Source organism: Terrapene carolina, unplaced genomic scaffold, assembly GCF_002925995.2.
Source record: "Terrapene carolina triunguis isolate 2854851 unplaced genomic scaffold, T_m_triunguis-2.0 Scaffold68, whole genome shotgun sequence".
Lineage (NCBI taxonomy): Eukaryota > Metazoa > Chordata > Testudines > Emydidae > Terrapene > Terrapene triunguis.
In genome coordinates this window covers 21,756,594-21,775,496 of record NW_020664419.1, presented here as the reverse complement: position 1 = coordinate 21,775,496, position 18,903 = coordinate 21,756,594, and the positions used below count along the sequence as shown (strand labels likewise).

The window sequence follows — 18,903 nt, the reverse complement described above, 5'->3', positions numbered from 1 at the left end:
ATGCTCCTGGCAAAAAAAACCCTCCACTTAACAGACATATTATGTTAGTATATTTCAGTTTCTGTCTTGATTCAGTAGGAGATGCATGGTTAACAATATAAAATTTTTGAGAATCAGCACAATTGTAAACATTCTCTGCTCTCTTAAAATGTTTGCAGTGATAATGTCCTTAGTTAATAAACTTGATTGGTGCTTCAAAAGAAACATTTAATAAAATTGTGATAAGGGGAAACTTTGTGCTGTACCCATCCAGTTAATGCATTTTCTTTTTATCTATAGTATGCACACAGTTTAAAGGTCTGTAAGCCGATGATTAGACTGGACAACTTCTTATACTCTGACTCATCAGAAGTATCTGTGTCCAGGATGGCCTGGTGCTCTAGGTTATCCTGGGGGTTAAAATTAGAGGCTAGCTCAGTCTTTAGCACCCATTAGTGGATAACTAATGTGATGCTGTTTTTTTTAAAAAAGTCTCCAGAGGCAATCCTGGCAATTAGAGGCCAGTAAGCCTAACTTCAATATCAGGCAAATTGGTTGAAACCACAGCAAAGAACAGAATTATCAGACATATAGATGAACACAGCATCTTGTGGAAGAGTCAACATGGCTTTTCTAAAGGGAAATCATGCCTCACCAATCTATTAGAATTCGTTGAGGGGGTAAAAAAGTATATGGACATGGGTGATCCAGTGGATATAGTGTACTTTGATTTTCAGAAAGCCTTTGACAAGGTCCCCACACCCCTGGCTCTTAAGCAAAGTAAGAAGTCATGGTATAGGAGAGAAGGTCCTCTGATGTTTACAAGGTAGAAAACAAAGGGTAGGAATAGACAGTCAGTTTTCACAGTGGAGAGAGGTAAATAGGAGGGTTCCCCAAGGATCTGCAGTGGGACCAGTGCTGATGAACGTATTCGTAAATGATCCAGAAAAAGAGGCAAACAGTGAAGTGGCAAAGTTTGCAGATGATACAAAATTATTCAAGATAGTTAAGTTCAAAACTGACTGCAAAGAGTTAACAAAAGGCATTCACAAAACTGGGTGACTGGGCAAGAAAATGGCAGATGAAATTCAGTGTTGATAAAGGCAAATTAATGCACATTGGAAAATATAATCCCAACTATACATACAAAATGATGGGGTCTAAATTAGCTGTTGACTCCAAGATCTTTTTCTTGAGTGGTATCAAGTTAGTTCTCGGAAAACATCAGCTCAGTGTGCAGCAGCAGTCAAAAAAGCTAACAAAACGTTAGGAACTATTAGGAAAGGGACAGATAATAAGACAGAAAATACCATAATGCCACTATATAAATCCATGATATGACCACGCCTTGAATACTGCGTGCAGTTCTGGTTGCCACTTCTCAGAAAAGATGCATTAGAATTGGAGACAGTACAGAGAAGGGCAGCAAAAAAGATTAGGGGTATGGAACAGCTTCCATGTGAGGAGAGCTTAAAAAGCTGGGGCTGTTCATCTTGGGAAAGAGACAACTGAGGGGGATATGACACAGATGTGAATCGTGTAGAGAAAGTGAATAAGGAAATGTTATTTACCCCTTCACATAACACACAAACCAAGAGTCATCCAATGAAATTAATAGGCAGCCAGTTTAAAACAAACATAAGAAAGTAATTCTTTACACAATGCACAGTCAACCTGTGAAACTTATGGCCAGGGGATGTTGTGAAGGCCAAAAGTATAACAGGGTTCAAAAAAGAATTAGATAAGATCATGTAGGACAGGTCCATCAATAGCTATTAGCCAAAGATGGTCAGATACGCAACCCCATACTCTGGCTGTCCCTACACCTCTGACTGCCGGAAGGTAGGAGTGGATGACAGGGTATGGATCACTCAATAAATTGCCCTGTTCTCTTCTGGAACCAGCCATTGTTGAAAGAGAGGGTACTGGGCTAGGTGGACCGTTAGTCTGACCCTGTATGGCCATTCTTATGTTCTTACCCAAGCAAGCAGAAGCTGAGAAAGCAGCAGAGGTGACACTTGTACTTACTGGTGAAGATTTGGTCTGCTACACAAATATCCCCTTCTATTCAAATTTAGGAACAGCTCTTAAATTTCAAGGACAGTCTGTCTGTTTCCTCAGTGTGGAATAATGCCCCGAGAGCATCACCAGAGAATTTGCGTGCCATCTGGATATGTATTTGCTGAAAAAGTAGTTGATCACACCCTGTCTGACAAGAGCAATGCCTCAAAGAGGGTGGGGGAAGGAGTGGAATAATGGAGATGTTTTCATTATGGCCTTTTAACAAGACCTGGGCTTAAAGCTCTGTGCCTCTTTATCATGAATGTTATCTATCAGGATTGGTTTTCCTGGGAGGGCCTGAGCTGGAGGCAGGAAACCGGCAGGCAATATGAGGGTGGATGTTGGATGGACAAAGAAGTGTGCGTCTTCACTACATGTCTGCTCATTTGCATGTCAGCCAGTAAAGTCAAAGCATTTTAGGATTAAAATAAATTTCTTTATCAAATTAAAATAAATCCAATCTTGCTCACCTCTTGCTGTTGAATTGAGAATGTTAATTTGTTAATGCCATAAATATACTATTAAAAAAGTGAAATTATACAGAGCTCATTATTGCTGAATTTATTCTAGAAAGGAAAAATTAAGCAAATTGTTTATTTATTAATTCTTAAAATTGTATTAAAATATATTTTAGGGTCTGCTAAACTCATTAGGGTTTGTAGTATATTTAAAGGGAAACTGTTAAAGTTGCCAGGTTCAAAATGTGACTTCTTTCCCTCTAATCCCCAAAATGCATATAACCTTTTGGGACCCTTCTAAGCAAGAGAATGTTTTATGGATATTTATTAATTAATGTTAATACTGCCAATAGCAAAGCGCACAATCATGATGAACACTGTACAGAAAAAAAAAGTGTGCGCCTATTATTGGAGGAATAAAATCTTTATATAAAAAGACTAATTTTAAATTTCAAGATTCCAAAGAGGAATTATAAATAGTGGGGGAAATGGATCGTAAAAAGGAAAAATACATACCTTGACCCATATAATTGGTTCTCAAAACTTCCATACTTTGAAAAATGGCCGTTTATGTAAATACCTGATTGAACGAAATATTACATGTTTGCAAAGTATCTCATTTTTAGTCTGATCCCAGGATATTATGTGACTTAATTCAGAAGTTCTTATATAACTGTGTCTAATTCATAATAAAATGTAGAAGTAAGTCAAACTGTAAATCCTATGGTACAGAAAATACAACTTGAAGACTCTTTCTTTGGTTTTTCAGTGTTCCTGTTCCTGTAGTCAGTCTAGAGAAAATTCCTAACCTAGTGAAGGCAGATGGTGCCAATGTTAAAATGAATTCTACAACCACTACCACCATCACCTCCTCCTCAGCCTCTTCATCCACCATACCTGCTCCAACTTTGGTTAAATCTTCTTTGACATCTAAGTCAGTGCCACCATCACCAGAAAAGATTCTGAACGGCAAAGGAATTCTAGCTCCTTCAATAGACAAGAAACACCAAAACGGCACTAAAAGCAGTAACAAGCCTTACAAAAGACTTTCAGGTGAGTGATGTTGTAGTGCGCCTTTTGAGATAGTCCATCATTCTTCATTAATAATTTTTGTAGCTGAGGAGTAATATATTGTAATATGCTGTAGCTATGTTTTACTGTAAGATGCTGTTTTTAATATGAATAGTTAGCCTGCAAGCCCTTGCCATATGGATAAAATACTTCCTTTACAAAATACAAGTTCATTTTGGCTTAGAATTAATCTGGGTGGTTAACGATTTGTCCTCAATTGGCCAGCAGATAAAGTGTAGACTATCTACTGAATAAATGCAGTAAAATAAAAGGACAACAGGCTCTCCCTTTTTAATTTATTTTTAGTCATATTGAACAAATTTGCTGCAGACCAGTGTAGTAATGATCAACTTACCAAGATTTAGTATTGTTCTCAAGTCACTCCAATTGAATACTTGAGATTTGAGGCATTAATGTATATCTTGTAGTTGAAGGCCCATGCTGCTAGATGGCTATAATTCATAAAGTTGTGTGTAAAAAAGCCAAAAATGAGAACTTAAATATTGGACAGTAACAGACTGTGAATCACAGTGATGATTGAACCTGGTGATATTCTAAACAGAAAAAGCTCTCTACCTTGCTTGTAGCTGTTTCCATCACTTCACACTGACTCAACAGACATTGTAGGCCTTCAGAGTGGGGTTATTGTGTGTGCTGGTTTTGTCGTTGTGTGAGTGATTGTGTTAATTTATGTGTGGGTTGTGTTGTTCTGGGAGAGGTGTGTGGATTTGAGTGGGTGGAAAATGGGTGTATGCTCTGGCAAAGAGGCTGTGTGAGTTTGAGATAGTTGTGTGTGCTGGTTGTGTTGTGTGAGTGGTGTTGATTTGTGCAAGTGGCAGTTGGGCGCATGGGTGTGGCAGTTGGGCCACATAATCTATGCAGTCTCCCTCATTCAGCCAATGAAAATGTGCATGCAAATTAGCTATAGAGTGAGAGTGGTAATTGGTTGAGTTATTTCTGGTATCACAATGGTCTGGGACTCTTGACATGGCATAGATACATGCCTTCTCTAGTTGTACGCTGCACGGGTATAATTTGTAAAGTCAGAATGGCTGAGAACTTAAAAACTGGACAGTAACAGACTGCAAAACCCAGTGATGATTCACCCTGGTGATAATCTGAACAAAAGGAGCTCTCAGCCATGTTTCTAGCTGCTTCCATCGCTTTGCACTGACTCAACAGACATTTTAGGCTTCAGAATGACTCACGGTGACATTCCTGGACTCTTATTATATACATGTGGTTAGTTCAACTGAGAAACGTAACTTGTGCCACTTGCAAGATGTCCATTGGATGTGCCATCAGTAAGTGTCTTTCATGTTAAACATCATGCCTGTACTAATGAATGGGCTTTTCAGGGATATTGTTATGTGGATCCAGTGTGTTAGTTGTGTAGCTGTGCAATGCAGTGACTAATCTTACTCTCTGGAAACGGTTACAATTTTGCATTGTTATAACTTTAAAGGGGACAAAAACATAGAGTATGTGCTCTTGTGGCACCTTAGAGACTAACAAATTTATTATAGCATAAGCTTTCGTGGGCTACAGCCCAGACAGACCTGCGGGTGGCTATCTTAAAACAGAAAAACTTCAAAAACAGACTCCAACGAGAGACTGCTGAGCTGGAATTGATATGCAAACTAGACACAATCAACTCAGGGTTAAATAGGGATTGGGAATGGCTGAGCCATTACAAACATTGAATCTATCTCCCCTTGTAAGTATTCTCACACTTGCTTCTTATCAAACTGTCTGTACTGAGCTATCTTGATTATCACTTCAAAAGTTTTTTTTCTCTTACTTAATTGGCCTCTCAGAGTTGGTAAGACAACTCCCACCTATTCATGCTCTCTGTATGTGTGTATATATATCTCCTCTATATATGTTTCACTCTATATGCATCCGAAGAAGTGGGTTGTAGCCCACGAAAGCTTATGCTATAATAAATTTGTTAGTCTCTAAGGTGCCACAAGTACTCCTGTTCTTTTTGCGGATACAGACTAACATGGCTGCTACTCTGAAACCTGTCAGTATGTGCTCTGTACAACATTCTGTTTTTAATTTTGATAAGAAGGCAGTATGATACAAACATAACCCTAATCTGATGGGACTTCACCCTATCACATTGTAAAATAATTTTTAAGCTTTTATTTTTTCTTAAATATCAGGAAATACTACACAGATTTAGGGGAGAGACACTGATGCTAGGTAAATCGTGTCTCTCATTTCCTCTTCCGCAACAAGTGAAGAGGAATGAAGAGGGCTGCACATGTGCACATACACACGCAGAGAGCAAAACTGGGGTCTGGTTTCTCTTAATGGGGAGGAGGAGGTAGGATTTGGGGAAGCTGCACAAGCTGTGGTCATGACCTGCACAGCCTTGGATCTGTGGTTATGAAGGCAGAATGTGGGCCTGTTGATCTGTCACTTTGCAGATCCACCAATGGAGCAAGAGGATAAGCATCATGGAAGAAACTGTAGCTCAAGGATGCAGTGGCAATTACAAAGTGCCCACTGCTTTAGAGCCGGGGGAGGGAGGGGGGGGGAATTTTTCCCCAGAGCTGAGCCAAGCCAGTTGCAGGACTCTGGGCAGAGAATTTGCTGCCAAAAGCAGAATACATTTTTGTTCTGAATGAAGGAAAACAAAATGTCTGAGTTAGATTTTCCAGCAAAAGTAACTGAATCAGGTTTACTGTATCAGAAGCTGCACAGGGCCTATTCATCCATTGGCAGCATGCTGAGATTTGGGCAGGAAATTTCTTGTGTGAATTGAAAGTCTAATTTTGCTATTGGCAGTGCTATCCAGATTAGGCTGTGCGCTTGATAGAAAGTTAATTGATTCTGTTTCCCAAATGCGTGTTGTGACACCACTGATTAGTTATACAATAACTTATAAAGATGAATGCTATTATTTGTAATTGAGTTTAAAGTATAACCCAGGTTTTTGTAGACTGAATATCGGTTTATTTTTTTTATTTTTCTCACATTTGGCAGTTAGTATTATGGTTCTGTTAGAATGGCTTGACTCCAAAACAGGCAAGGTGTGTTTTCTAAGACGGGGCGGGGGGGGGGGGGATATGGAACAGTGCCATTGCGCTAAAGCATTTAGTGTGGTGTCTTCTTTCTTAACTAGTTAAAGGTGGCACACAGGAAAACTTTTGTCCTAAGATTTTGCAGTTGACCATACCAAAATTCAACAGAGCTGAAAGTATTTAGCATAAATGACTCATTTATCTTTTTTAACCTAACGTTTCATTTACTAGGATCTAATTTATGATTCCAGTGAACAAATACAGGGCATTGTGTTCTACCAGAAAACAGTTTAAGATACCAATGGAAAGAACGGTTTAAGAAAACATGAAAATTTTGAGCAGCTTAAGTTCAAAATTCAGCTTAGATCTCTCTTCCCTGGACAATGGGAGCTTGTCTTCACTGCATTGTTCATTCCAGCTGTAACTCAGGTTTTGCCCCTAAGTAGACAACAGGACAGACACACGTATCTCTAGCTCAAGTTAAGTGGTGCTTTAAGCTCGAGCTAGCTGGCCTGTAAGGGGGCTGGATTGAAGCTCAGGTGCTGCTGATGCTCAAGCAAGTAATGCAATGGGGATGCAGCAGCTCACAACTCATCTGCTAATCTGATCACTCTGTGTTGCTCGAGTGGTGTTTTCCAGTGTGGTTGCTCTCACTCCACTTTCACTTGACCTAGGCTAGCTCCAGTGGAGTAACGCGAGTGCGCTAATTCAAGCTAACTCTTGCAGTGAAGACGAGCACTAGCTGATGGGCCCAGTCTTCAAGCTACCAGCCTTGCTCCACAGACGACTGTAGGTGTTGTATACGCTGAGGTTGTATTTATAAATATTTACTGTATATGCAACAGTCATTAGAGTGAATAATTATTCTGAAGAGGTCATCACAGTATGGGGCCTTCTTTCATATTGCTTAACTAGGGCTATAGTAGTGCTAAGGCAGGTCCACACTGGCACTGACTCAGCAAATGTTGCCAGTTCACCATATCTGCCAATATATTAAAATTTGCTTGGGGGAAATCTCCAAATAGGCTAGGACTCTGTCGTAGTACCTTGTGGTCATTCTGGTGAATGTTAAGCTATTTTTTCACATGAATATCTTGATTGCCAGGGCCACAAAACTAATAGGTTTTTTTCAGGTTGTTCTTTAAAGATCTGTTCCGTTACCAGACCTAGAATCCACTAAATCCTTCCTTCTCTGCCCCTCTTATTGATGCAGCATCATGATATCGTTTGTGATTGTTCATCACAATGATGCAAGTAAAGTACGTTGTAAGAACGTGTAAATGTTTTATACAGGTTGTCCATCAACACGGTTGGTTTCTGACCATTATTATACACAGTTTGGCACAGGCTGAGCTAAAGATCTGAGGGTTAGTAAATGATTCTTTGGAATATACCTAGGACTTAATATACTTGTTTTACACACTAAGTGGGCAGGGGAATTTTTAGGGTCATCTCAGTCTCTTGCTGCAGAAGTGGAGCCAACTGCTTGTGGTTTTCAGTCCTGGCAATGGGCTTAAACTGATTTACATCAGTTTTACTTCCTTCTCAGAGCCCTGCCCTCTCTCTTTACACTACATCCTCGAGTGAGGCTGAAGCTCTTTCTGTGGCTGAAGGCTGGTTCTTGTCGGGGGTGATCAGGGATACTGCCCTCCTCCCTGTGGCAAAGTTTGAGCAGGGAGAGAGGTAACCAGCCTGGAGAGCTGCGAGAGGCAGTCTCGGGGATCAATGTCCCCTAGTGGCAAACTGGAAGAACTGAATCTGGAAAAAATAGCTTTTTTCAGTTCCAAATCCCATTTATGGACAAAGCTAAAGAACTGGAAGCTCCATCTAAATAGGGCTGTCTGCTAATTTGCAAGCTGTGGCTATGGGTTGTAGAGTTTACTCCCTCCTCTTCATTCTGCCGAGACTATAATGATGTTGCTCTAAGCCACCCACTGCAGCTGCTCCAGAGAAATGCTTGCACTCTCCCATTTTGGAGGATCATTGTGTCAACCCTGCAGCATGCCTGGGCTATGCCAGTGCAGATCTGTGACAGTCCAAGGTAACATTTACAACTGGCACTCTGACCTGACATAATGGATACTGTTCCTCCCTGGGAATCCCAGAGATCTGTTTTTATCATTGCTTAGCAAGAAGGTGATGATCTTTCCTCTTCACCATGGAGCAAGTACATGGCTACTCTTGGAAAGATTGCTCAACGAGAAGAAAATGTGGTTTACCTGCTGACTTAGCAGTGTGCCTTGCACGGAGTATATTATGTCATTGCTCTGTAGGTCATACAGGCTTCCAGTTTTTCTGGCTGCAAATCAGGATGTTGGCTTACATCTCTAAAGCCCTGCATAGTTTTGGACCTGGCTGTCTTAGGAACTGCCTTTTTCCGCATACTCCATCCTAGTAGTTTTTGACCAGTCAGGATTTTTTCACAGTTCCCAGTTTTGTGTGTTCCTGAGGCTGGAGGGCTAATGTTTTTAGTGGAGCACTCTTGGTTTTTGAATTTGCTTCCATGTTGGTCCTACATGTTCAGGGCATATAGCAAGGCTTGTCCATTCACTCCAGCTTTCTCTTGTGGTTCTTTTTAGTAACAATCTTGTCAGTATAGTTTGTTTTATTTTGGGGGGCAAAGGAGGAGATTAGGTAAATGAGCCTAGAACAACACATTATATACATTTAACAGCATAACTTAAATAATTGACTCATACACTTGGCCTTTGAACATACATTTGGATGTATTAAATATTTCTGTAGTTTCATCTTATTTACTGTACAAGCCCTTTAGTGTTGGCTATGCTTCAAGGGCCACAGCAGCGTCTACTACTCAGGACAGATTTCATTGTCATTGTAGTTTTCCAATAGTCATGGCACTGACCACCATTTCAGGGGTATGCACCTGCTCTGGAATGCCTTGTTATCCCCTCTTTCTGCTATGTCTCTTTATCCAAGGGTCAACAACACAAATACTTATTTAACATTTTGTTTACTATTAAGTTCTAAAAAATATGTATAACTCCGTACTCAGATCTGTCAGTCACTAGTACATCTAGGAAGCAAGTGTTGTCTTCCTATTGCAAGTAGTGGGAGTCAGAAATCAGATTCTACTCCCAGCTCTGCCACTGACTTGCTGTATGACCTCAAGCAAGTCCCCTAACTTCATTGTGTGCATTGGTTTACTCATCTGTAAAATGGGGGTAATAATTCATACCCTATTTCAGCAGGGATGTTGAGATTTACTGTTTGTAAAGCATTTTTGGATCTTAAATTAAAGGTTCTATATAGATTGAAAGTATTTACTAGTGGCATTCAGAAAACTGCACAATTGTACAAACATAGATTTGAGGGAATTGTTAAATGACAGAGCTATTTTTTCCATTATGTATGTGACAATGGAATTCTGATAAATGAAAGGGAGGTAGTAGCTCCCTTTTATGGACCCAGCCAGCCAGTTAGCTATAAAAATCCCTCTTAATAGCTGTTCTCTACTTGCTTTACCTGTAAAGGGTTAAAAAGTCTCCCTGCATAGGTAAAAGGAAGGGAATGGGCACCTGACCAAAAGAGCCAATGGGAAGGCTAGAACTTTTTAAAATTGGGAAAAAACTCCCCCTTTGTCTGTCTTTATTGTTCTCTGGAGAGGGTGGGACAGAGCAGCGATGCTGTAAAAAGCTTTGGGCCAGGTCTGAAAAAAATGAGTAGAAACTACTCATTTGAAACCCCAGATATGTAAGTAGGTCAGGAAATGTCTAAGAAGACGTGATTAGGTTTATCTCTTTAATTTCTTTATGAGTTGTGGACTCCTCTATGCTAACCCCAGGTGCTTTTGTTTTGCTTGTAACCTTTAAGCTGGACCTCAAGAAGCTATCTTGATGCTTAATCCTTGTAATTGTTTTCTTTAAAAACTTAGCAAAAAGCCTAATTTCAGGTGTATTTTCTTTCTTTTAGTTTTTAATAACATTTACCTTTTTTAAGGACAGGATTGGATTTTTGTGTCCCAAAGATGTTTGTGCATGTTGTTTAATTAGCTGGTGGCAACAGCTGATTTCCTTTGTTTTCTTTCTCAGCTCTTCCCTGGAGGGGGGTGTGAAAGGGCTTGAGGGGTACCCCACAGGAAGGAATTCCCAAGTGTGCCTTCCTGGGTTCTCAAAGGGGTTTTTGCACTTGGTGGTGGCAGCATCTACCCATCCAAGGTTAGAGAAAAGCTGTAACCTTGGGAATGTAATACAAGCCTGGAGTGGCCAGTATTATTTTTTAGAATCCTCGCAGGCTCCCACCTTCTGCACTCAAAGTGCCAGAGTGGGGAATGAGATATATGCATAGCTATTTGTATTCCTGTCAAGGCTATCAAAACAGTGGGGAGGGAGGTATAAACTAAGTACGTGTTCATGTTTCTGCTACAGTGCTATAGTATAAAACTAAAACCTATGTTGTACATAAATTGTGGGTGAGACATACAAAATTAAAAATGGTAGTAAAATATGTAAATCAGGTACAGTTAGCATTAAATATACTAAAACGAATCTCTCAATGGATGTTTACTATTGCTAATAATATTCAGAACTCAGTAAGTTCTTTCTCTTTTCAAAATGCATTGCAAACTTTAAGTAAGCTTCTCAATGCCCCTGTGAAATAGGAAAATAATAATTATTATACCCATTTTTACAACTGGTGAAAAGGGGACAGATTTAGGCCAAAACTTTCAAATGTAGCTGGTAATTTTGACTGATTCAAATTTTTAGTGTAAAGCTTGAGATATCTATGGCCTGGTTCTTCAGAGGTTCTGCTCACCTGCTACTCCCAGTTGAAGTAACTGGGAGCTGCGGCAAACAGTCAGTAGGTGTCTTAAGCTGGGCACCCAAAGATTTGAGACACCCAAAATCAATGGCCATATATGGAAAATTTTGGCCTTACTGGCCACAGCGGTAGTCATACAGTAGAACCTCAGAGTTACGAACTGACCAGTCAACCCCACACCTCATTTGGAACCGGAAATACACAATCAGGCGGCAGCAGAGACGGAAAAAAGGCATACATAGTACAATACTGCGTTAAATGTAAACTACTACAAAAATAAAGGGAAAGCAGCATTTTTCTTCTGCATAGTAAAGTTTCAAAGCTGTATTAAGTCAATGTTCAGTTGTAAACTTTTGAAAGAATAACTATAACATTTTGTTCAGAGTTATGAACATTTCAGAGTTATGAACAACATCCATTCCTGAGGTGTTCATAACTCTGAGGTTCTACTGTAGTTGAAATTTAACTCAAATACTTGGCTTAGTCTGGTACTTGGACGCTTCTGTCAAGCCCCATTCTTTAGCCCATATCTCTGAATGCAATAATGACACAGGCCTGGTCTACACTGGTGGGGGGTGGGGGGGTTGACCTAAGATACGCAACTTCAGCTACGAGAATAGCGTAGCTGAAGTCGATGTATCTTAGGTCGACTTACCTCGCGTCCTCATGGCGCGAGGTCGACTGCTGTCGCTCCCCTGTCGACTCCGCTTCCGCCTCTTGCCACAGTGGAGTACAGGAGTCAACGGCAGAGCGATCGGGGATCGATTTATCGTGTCTAGTGTAGACACAATAAATCGATCCCCGACAGTTGGATAACTACCCGCCGATCCGGCGGGTCGTGTAGACGTACCACAACCTCCTTAATTACTACTCCCAAAAGACTTTTTGTCAAGTGAAGCGTTCCCTAGTGTAATAGCAAGTTCTCTGAATTCTGTAAGTGAAATCCGGTGTTACTGATGGGTGCCATGTGCAGGGAAAGGAGAGAACAGAATTGTCTCAGCCATGCATGTGGTACAAGAGATGCTTTGCTGGTATAGGTCAGGATGGTTCAAATTGGGCTTGGGTGAATAACCAGGGACAGCTTACTGCAGCCCCTTAAAAAATATGTATTTTCTAGGAAGTAGTCTTAATTGACACATCCATTTAAAAACATGTATTTTTGAGACAATCTTTTCTTTTCTTTTTTTTCCCCAAACAGAAAGAGAATTTGACCCAAATAAACACTGTGGAGTACTGGATCCTGAAACAAAGAAACCTTGCACAAGATCACTCACCTGCAAGGTACTTTTCTCAGAAGATAAAATATCAGATGCTTTGTTGTAGTTTAAAATCCCACCACGGTAATTTGAGAGGTCATACCTGCTCCTGTCTTACAGACAATGGGTATGGTATTCAGACACTATCCACAGGTAATTCTTGCTAAAGTAATTCTATTCTGTTTCTTTGATGAATCAGAGCATCTACATCATTCCACTGACATTTTTGACAAAGAAGGTTTTCCTTATCATTTGTGATGCAAAGGGCATTACAATTTATTTACATGCACTCAATAGCATTGCTTTAAACACTGATTTTTGGTTAATATATGCAGCCGCACTGTTACACAGTCTCCTTGTAGTAAAGATGAAATTCATTTTCTTATAAATAATTTGAGATCTGTTTATATGGCTAAAAGACTCACATTACTGAAACAACAGTGTAAGACACACATATATCTACTGCTGTTGGTCTGTAGAGGGGAACAGGGCAATGTGCTTGAATATCTACCCTTATTTATATTTATACATTTGCCAGTCCAACCAAATCTAATTATTTATTGTAGATTAAGGGCTGCAATTACAATGCTCTAGATAGAATATTAGTAATACTGTTGGGATACTATTTGTCTTGGAAATGGTAAATGGATCGTTTCCATTATGAAAATTGTCCCTAAAGATAATTTTAAGATAAATTGGACACATCCTGAGAATAATTTCTTGAATGTATCCAGGGCTATGTGGAATAGCAACTTTTTATTGCCATGACTAAATCTAAAGTTGTTTTAAGTGGAGTTTTTTTCTTAGAATTGTGTTTCAGAAATTTAGAGCATTCACAAACGTTTTATACACAAATTCTTTTTAACCACCCTATTTTTAGACTCATTCACTTAACCATCGACGAGCAGTTCCAGGTCGCAAAAAACAGTTTGACATCCTTCTAGCTGAACACAAAGCTCGATCCAGGGAAAAAGAAGTTGCAAAAGACAAGGAGCATCCACAGTCTATAAGGGAAACCCATCCGAGCCATCCCACACCAGCACAGGATTCTTTGCCAGGATCTTCACTGAACTCTGGGCAAGAACCTAAAGTAACATTTCCTGCAAAATCTAGACCACCCAATTCTGTACTTGCTAGGTGAGCAGCCTTCTCAAATGCATGAATGCGATATTCTGAAACTTCTATAGCAAATGTCCCTCTATGTCTTGTGTACAGATAAAGTTATATTTGTGTCATATTTATATGGAGTATTCCATAATAAACTATTAATATAGGGTTCTTCTCAGGAGCTGGAAATAGATAACACTAATAGCAGTACTTAAATCACTGTATAATAGTCAGGGCTCTGATTGGGATGGGGGAGAGTGGTTATTTCATAAGCTCTGCTGTCAGTCGCAGAGTAGCTGAATGTTTCAGCTAAAATGGTCAGTAGAAGTTAGCAAAGTTAATATTCAAAATATCATGAATAGGTTTTAGAGTCATTTCATTTAAGTGAATCAGGGCAATTCATGCCTCTCGGTTAAGTTTGTGAAGGAAGGTGCCACTTAATAATTCCTGTTCACTTTAATGGGACTACTTGTACAGGAAGGTGCACTTCAGTGTAAACAAAGTGATCAGCAGCTGGCCCTTAGCACTGTTCTTTCAGGCTATCTGTCTGTAGCTCATCATTTCTTATTCAGGTTTTCTTTGCAACCACAAGGGCTAACAACACTTCTTAGAACGGAAGCCCAACTTCTAAAGAAACGGATGAAACCCCTCCACAGAAGTTCTGGCATAGTATACTGTGTCCGCTGAACCCCAGTAATGATCTGGTAAACGCCCCATGTGGTCTAGTTTCTAGCATATAGCTCAGCAGGCCAAGTGGCAGTCACTTGTGTAGCTTTTGAACTGGAGCACCAGTTTTGGATAGGGTTGATGGGGTCAGTCAAGTCAGATTGATCCATGCTTCTTTTATTATTTCATAATTCACTTCTTCTGAGAGGTCCCAGTTGGGATTGGGCCCCTAGTGTGCTTGGTATTGTACAAACACATACAAAGATACTGTCTGTGCCTCAAAGAGCATATCTAAAATAACCAAGTGACATAGAAAGGGTGCAGGAAGAGAGGTACAAACAAGGATATGCAGTTTTTATATGCATATCTGCACTTGCCACTTTAGAAATTATTCTGAATAAAGTAATTGCCAGGTGCTCCTGTCAGCTCCTCAAGCCATCAATAATTAGCTAATTCAGTTCAGGGCAAGGAGCATGGAAGAATGTGTGTAGATGTTTGGGTGAGACTGACAAACTGGCAGATGAGGCTGGCATCACTGGTGGAGAGGGGAGACTACAAAGAGATGGGCAGAGAGGCAGGGAATGGCAAAGTTATGAAGAGACTTAAAGGCTTGCACTTACTGTGGTGAAAGCCAGTGGAGGGTTTCAAAGAGAAGGGTGAAGCGGTCAGAACAACAGGCAAGGAAGATGAGCTTACCAGTTACACTTTGTAATTCTACCCATTAAGTACTCATTTCTGCTGCAGTGCCTGCATTTACCATCATAGTGACTATTAGTCTCCCTCGATCTCGGTACAGTAACGTGTATAACTGGTTTGAGATTGTAAACCTCAGTGCAGTTAGAGGTATAAGCAACTGCAATTTCCACAAAACAGAGGCAGATTGGCTACAACTAGTGACATTTTAGGGGGGCTGCGTCCTATTACGTTAAGATTCTCATCAACTCCAAGGTAATTTTAGAGAAAAACCTATTAGGCACTGAAAACATGCCTATATTAGCAGCAGCATGTTTTTATTGTAAGCACTCAACAAATGTACTAGAATGGTTGTTTCTCTAAATCAGGGAGAGGGATAGCTCAGTGGTTTGAGCAGTGGCCTGCTAAACTCAGGGCTGTGAGTTCAATCCTTGAGGGGTCCATTTAGGGATCTGGGGCAAAAATCCATCTGGGGATTGGTCCTGCTTTGAGCACGGGGTTGGACTAGATGGCCTCCTGAGATCCCTTCCAACCCTGATAGTCTATGAAATCTACATTTGGACTCTAGATTATTGCACATGTGACTTCTCAGAATCAGAGAGTACAAAACTGAGGGAGAAACAATTTAGCAGTAAATTCACTTGACTAGAGAAGTGACAAAATCAGGCTACCAGTTACAGACCATTTGTTTCCCTCTACCTTCAGACTAGCACACATGCACACTTGGCCACATAGGGTGCAAGTCTTCACTGACTATAACTGAATTCCCCCAATAATTGTTTCTAGGCTGCTTTTGAAGCATAAACATTTGTTGCTAAAGAAGGCACTGTCGTGCAATGGGGGCAGGGATTGTTTTGGGGGGTGAGCGGGGAGTGTCTAGCACAAAGCCTGCACTATTCTGGATGGTCCTGCTTTGACTTTTTTATAGGGTTTTAGAGAAAGGCCAGATAAAGTTGTCTGCTGGGAAAATCCTACAATATAGAGCTATCTGGGTTTACTTAACTAGCTGGAAATAAACTAAGCCAGGCATTTTATTACATTTACTAAGCTAGTTGACCTTTTTCTGGTAGGAATTTCATAGCAAATAAAATTACAGAACTGGACACCTCGTTTTTTGGCAAGTAACAGAGTAATGGTTCGATGTGTCAGCCTTTCAGTTTCTTTCCCATTTATTTTTTGTTTTTATTCAAATATACTTTCTTTGCCTTTCATACCTCTTAAACTGACCCTCCTATGAGCCCCAAATGTAACTTCATCCAACACAAATTTAATCGTGAAAGGCTGAACTGTGAAAGTGATGTAATTTTTAAAAAATCTTCTTAATTGCCCCCACATCATTTTTGTGCTGCTTACACTGTCATTTCTTGTGCCATTTACTTTGGAGCTTGAACAGATGTTGTGCCGTACAATGCGGTTTTAGCAAGCTGGTTATGGAGCTTCTTCAAAACATTGAGACTGTAAATCTTTTTTCTCCTCTTAGACCATCATCTGCAAATAGTGTAAACAGCAGCAGTTCTTCAAACCACAGTGGCTATGTACCAGAACTGCCACTACCTTCCATGGGAGGAGATTTAGCTAGTAGACTGTCCAGTGATGAAGGAGAAGTGGATGGAGCTGAAGAATCCGAGAAATTAGACTGTCATTTTTCTGGACACCACCCGAGGCCTCTTGGGGTATGTCTGTCTTTTTACAGCATTGTTGCTGTTGTTGTTTATACTATGCCATTGGTGTGTATGGCATTCTACAGACATGTAAGAAATAAGGACTCTGCATTCTAAAGCTTTCAGTCTAAATCAGACAAATACATCTGATTCTGATAGAAGACAATGATGGGTAGGGGAGGAGGGGAGAAACAGGTTAGTGCACATGACATTAATAGTACAAGGTTATGGGCACAATAAAAGGTCAGCTGTAGAAAAAAAAAGTTTTAGGGCTAGATTTCCCTCTCACTGACATCAGTAAAAACCAAAAGTAATTCTGATGTAATGAATAGTTACATTTGTGTAAAACTGGCATGAGAGACAATTAGCCTTTATATCTTAGGAAGAGCTAACATCTTAGGTTAAATGACAACATCTAAATGTCCTTGAAAATCTTATAGCAACAAAAAAGCTACCAAGTGATTAAACTGCTTTATATTCTTGAGTATGTGTAGTCCACCTTGGAGCAATAACACTTCAGGAGTGCTATTTTCATATGAATGCACTTGTGCATTGATCTCATTGCCTTATTCATCTAAAAATTGAGTGTCCTCTCCTGAGTGAGGCTTAATCCATCTGCTCTGGAAGCACTCTGGCTCAAGTGTGTGCCGGTCTGGCTGCTCCTGTTGTCTTTCTCCTCTGCTAGTTTTAAGTTTTATTGTTACTCATAAGTGCAGCCATATGGTACCAGAACTTAAGAGTGTATTTGTTTATCTAGTACAATGAAAGCAGTAATCAGATAATTCTTGAACTCCTGAGCAGACAGCTCTCATAAAAATCAAGCTAAGGAAATTAATGACAGCTAGAAGTTTTCATCAATTTATTTTCTATACAATTTGCGCAATTAAGAGACTCTGCTTCTATATCACACCACAGTAATATACTGAAACAGTATGACGACTGCAACGTAGTCTAGTCCTCAGACTTAAATGTACATAATTCCCATTGAAGAAATGGAGAATTTTACCTGTGTTGTTACTCCTGGACTAGGCACATAGATGCCCAAAAATTAATATATGTTTACACTGATTTTCAAATTAAATTTAAATATCGCTCCATCTATATGTTTATTTTCCCCATGTTTTAAAGGATAGCCAGCATTAGAATTTATCCTACTGTAATTATCATGTCCAGAAACTACAACGGCTTGTTTGGTGAATCCTACTGTGTGTCTGTCAATTATACAAAGTTGCAGGTGGCACTTTCTCAGACGGATAGCATAGATGTGATTTCAGAGTCACTGAACAGTAAAGAAAAGCTAAAATTCTTTTAAAATTAAAAAAAAATCTACATAATTAGTTGTCCTATAAACAAGCTATGTAATGTAGCATAAACTCTCCAAAATGTGTATTAATTTTGGATGGTCTCCTAACCCAGAGGCAAAGTGAAGTGGAGCTACTCATAAGTGAAGATGGTATCCCTAACTTGTGAAAAAATTTCTCCTATCTCCATCCAGCATGTGCTTCCCTTCCTCACAATCATTGTATTTGAACTTATGCTAAGGAATTCATGTTAAATTATACCCGTTGTCTGGGTACTGGCACTCGAATACTGCAGTTGATGGGTGTTTATATAGGAGCCCAGATGGGTAGATAGTATGTCTCATTTCATTGAGTACTATCCTTTTCATGTTGCACGAAGCAACACATAAGACAACTATAGGAAAGCTCTTGTCACCAGTAGAATTGTACAGTAAAGAAATCTCCATAAAACATTGGGTATCTGTCTGTCTAGTATTCTCTGCAGCGTCACCAGCAGACCCATGTTGGACTGTTTTCAAAGCCTTTTTGTAGAGGATTGTTGTGGACTTGGATGCACTGAAAGAAGTATGAAAGAACCACTAGATACAGAATGCATTGTTACCAAACAGCCACCCCACTGAGTGTCAAAGGAACAGCGTTCATGAGTGTGAAGAGACAGTGATTCTGTAATAATGAATATTGGCCTGGTTAATTGGATGTATAGTGTATGGATATATTGGTTTAGCTCAACCTAGGAATAAATCTGTTGGGTTTGTCTGACTAGGAAAACAGGCAGAAAGAAAAGACTGGCTCAATATAAGCCATTGCTCAGGAAATACTTGTTGTTAAGAGATAGT

The 18,903-nt window shown here is 39.8% G+C and overlaps 1 protein-coding gene across 5 annotated transcripts in view; it reads left to right on the top strand.

The window, feature by feature from the left end:
- The window catches only part of ATXN7L1 (ataxin 7 like 1), a 188,678-nt gene that overhangs the window by 146,473 nt on the left and 23,302 nt on the right, over positions 1-18,903 (top strand). For all 5 annotated transcript variants that reach the window (XR_003369658.1, XM_024208509.3, XM_026648684.1 and 2 more), the window contains 4 exons: positions 3,268-3,551; positions 12,582-12,664; positions 13,520-13,776; positions 16,586-16,778. Coding sequence is in view for 4 of the 5 variants with exons in the window: in XM_024208509.3 (XP_024064277.2) it covers positions 3,268-3,551; positions 12,582-12,664; positions 13,520-13,776; positions 16,586-16,778 (817 nt within the window). In the remaining variant the exon portion in view is untranslated. The remainder of the gene's footprint in view (positions 1-3,267; positions 3,552-12,581; positions 12,665-13,519; positions 13,777-16,585; positions 16,779-18,903) is intronic.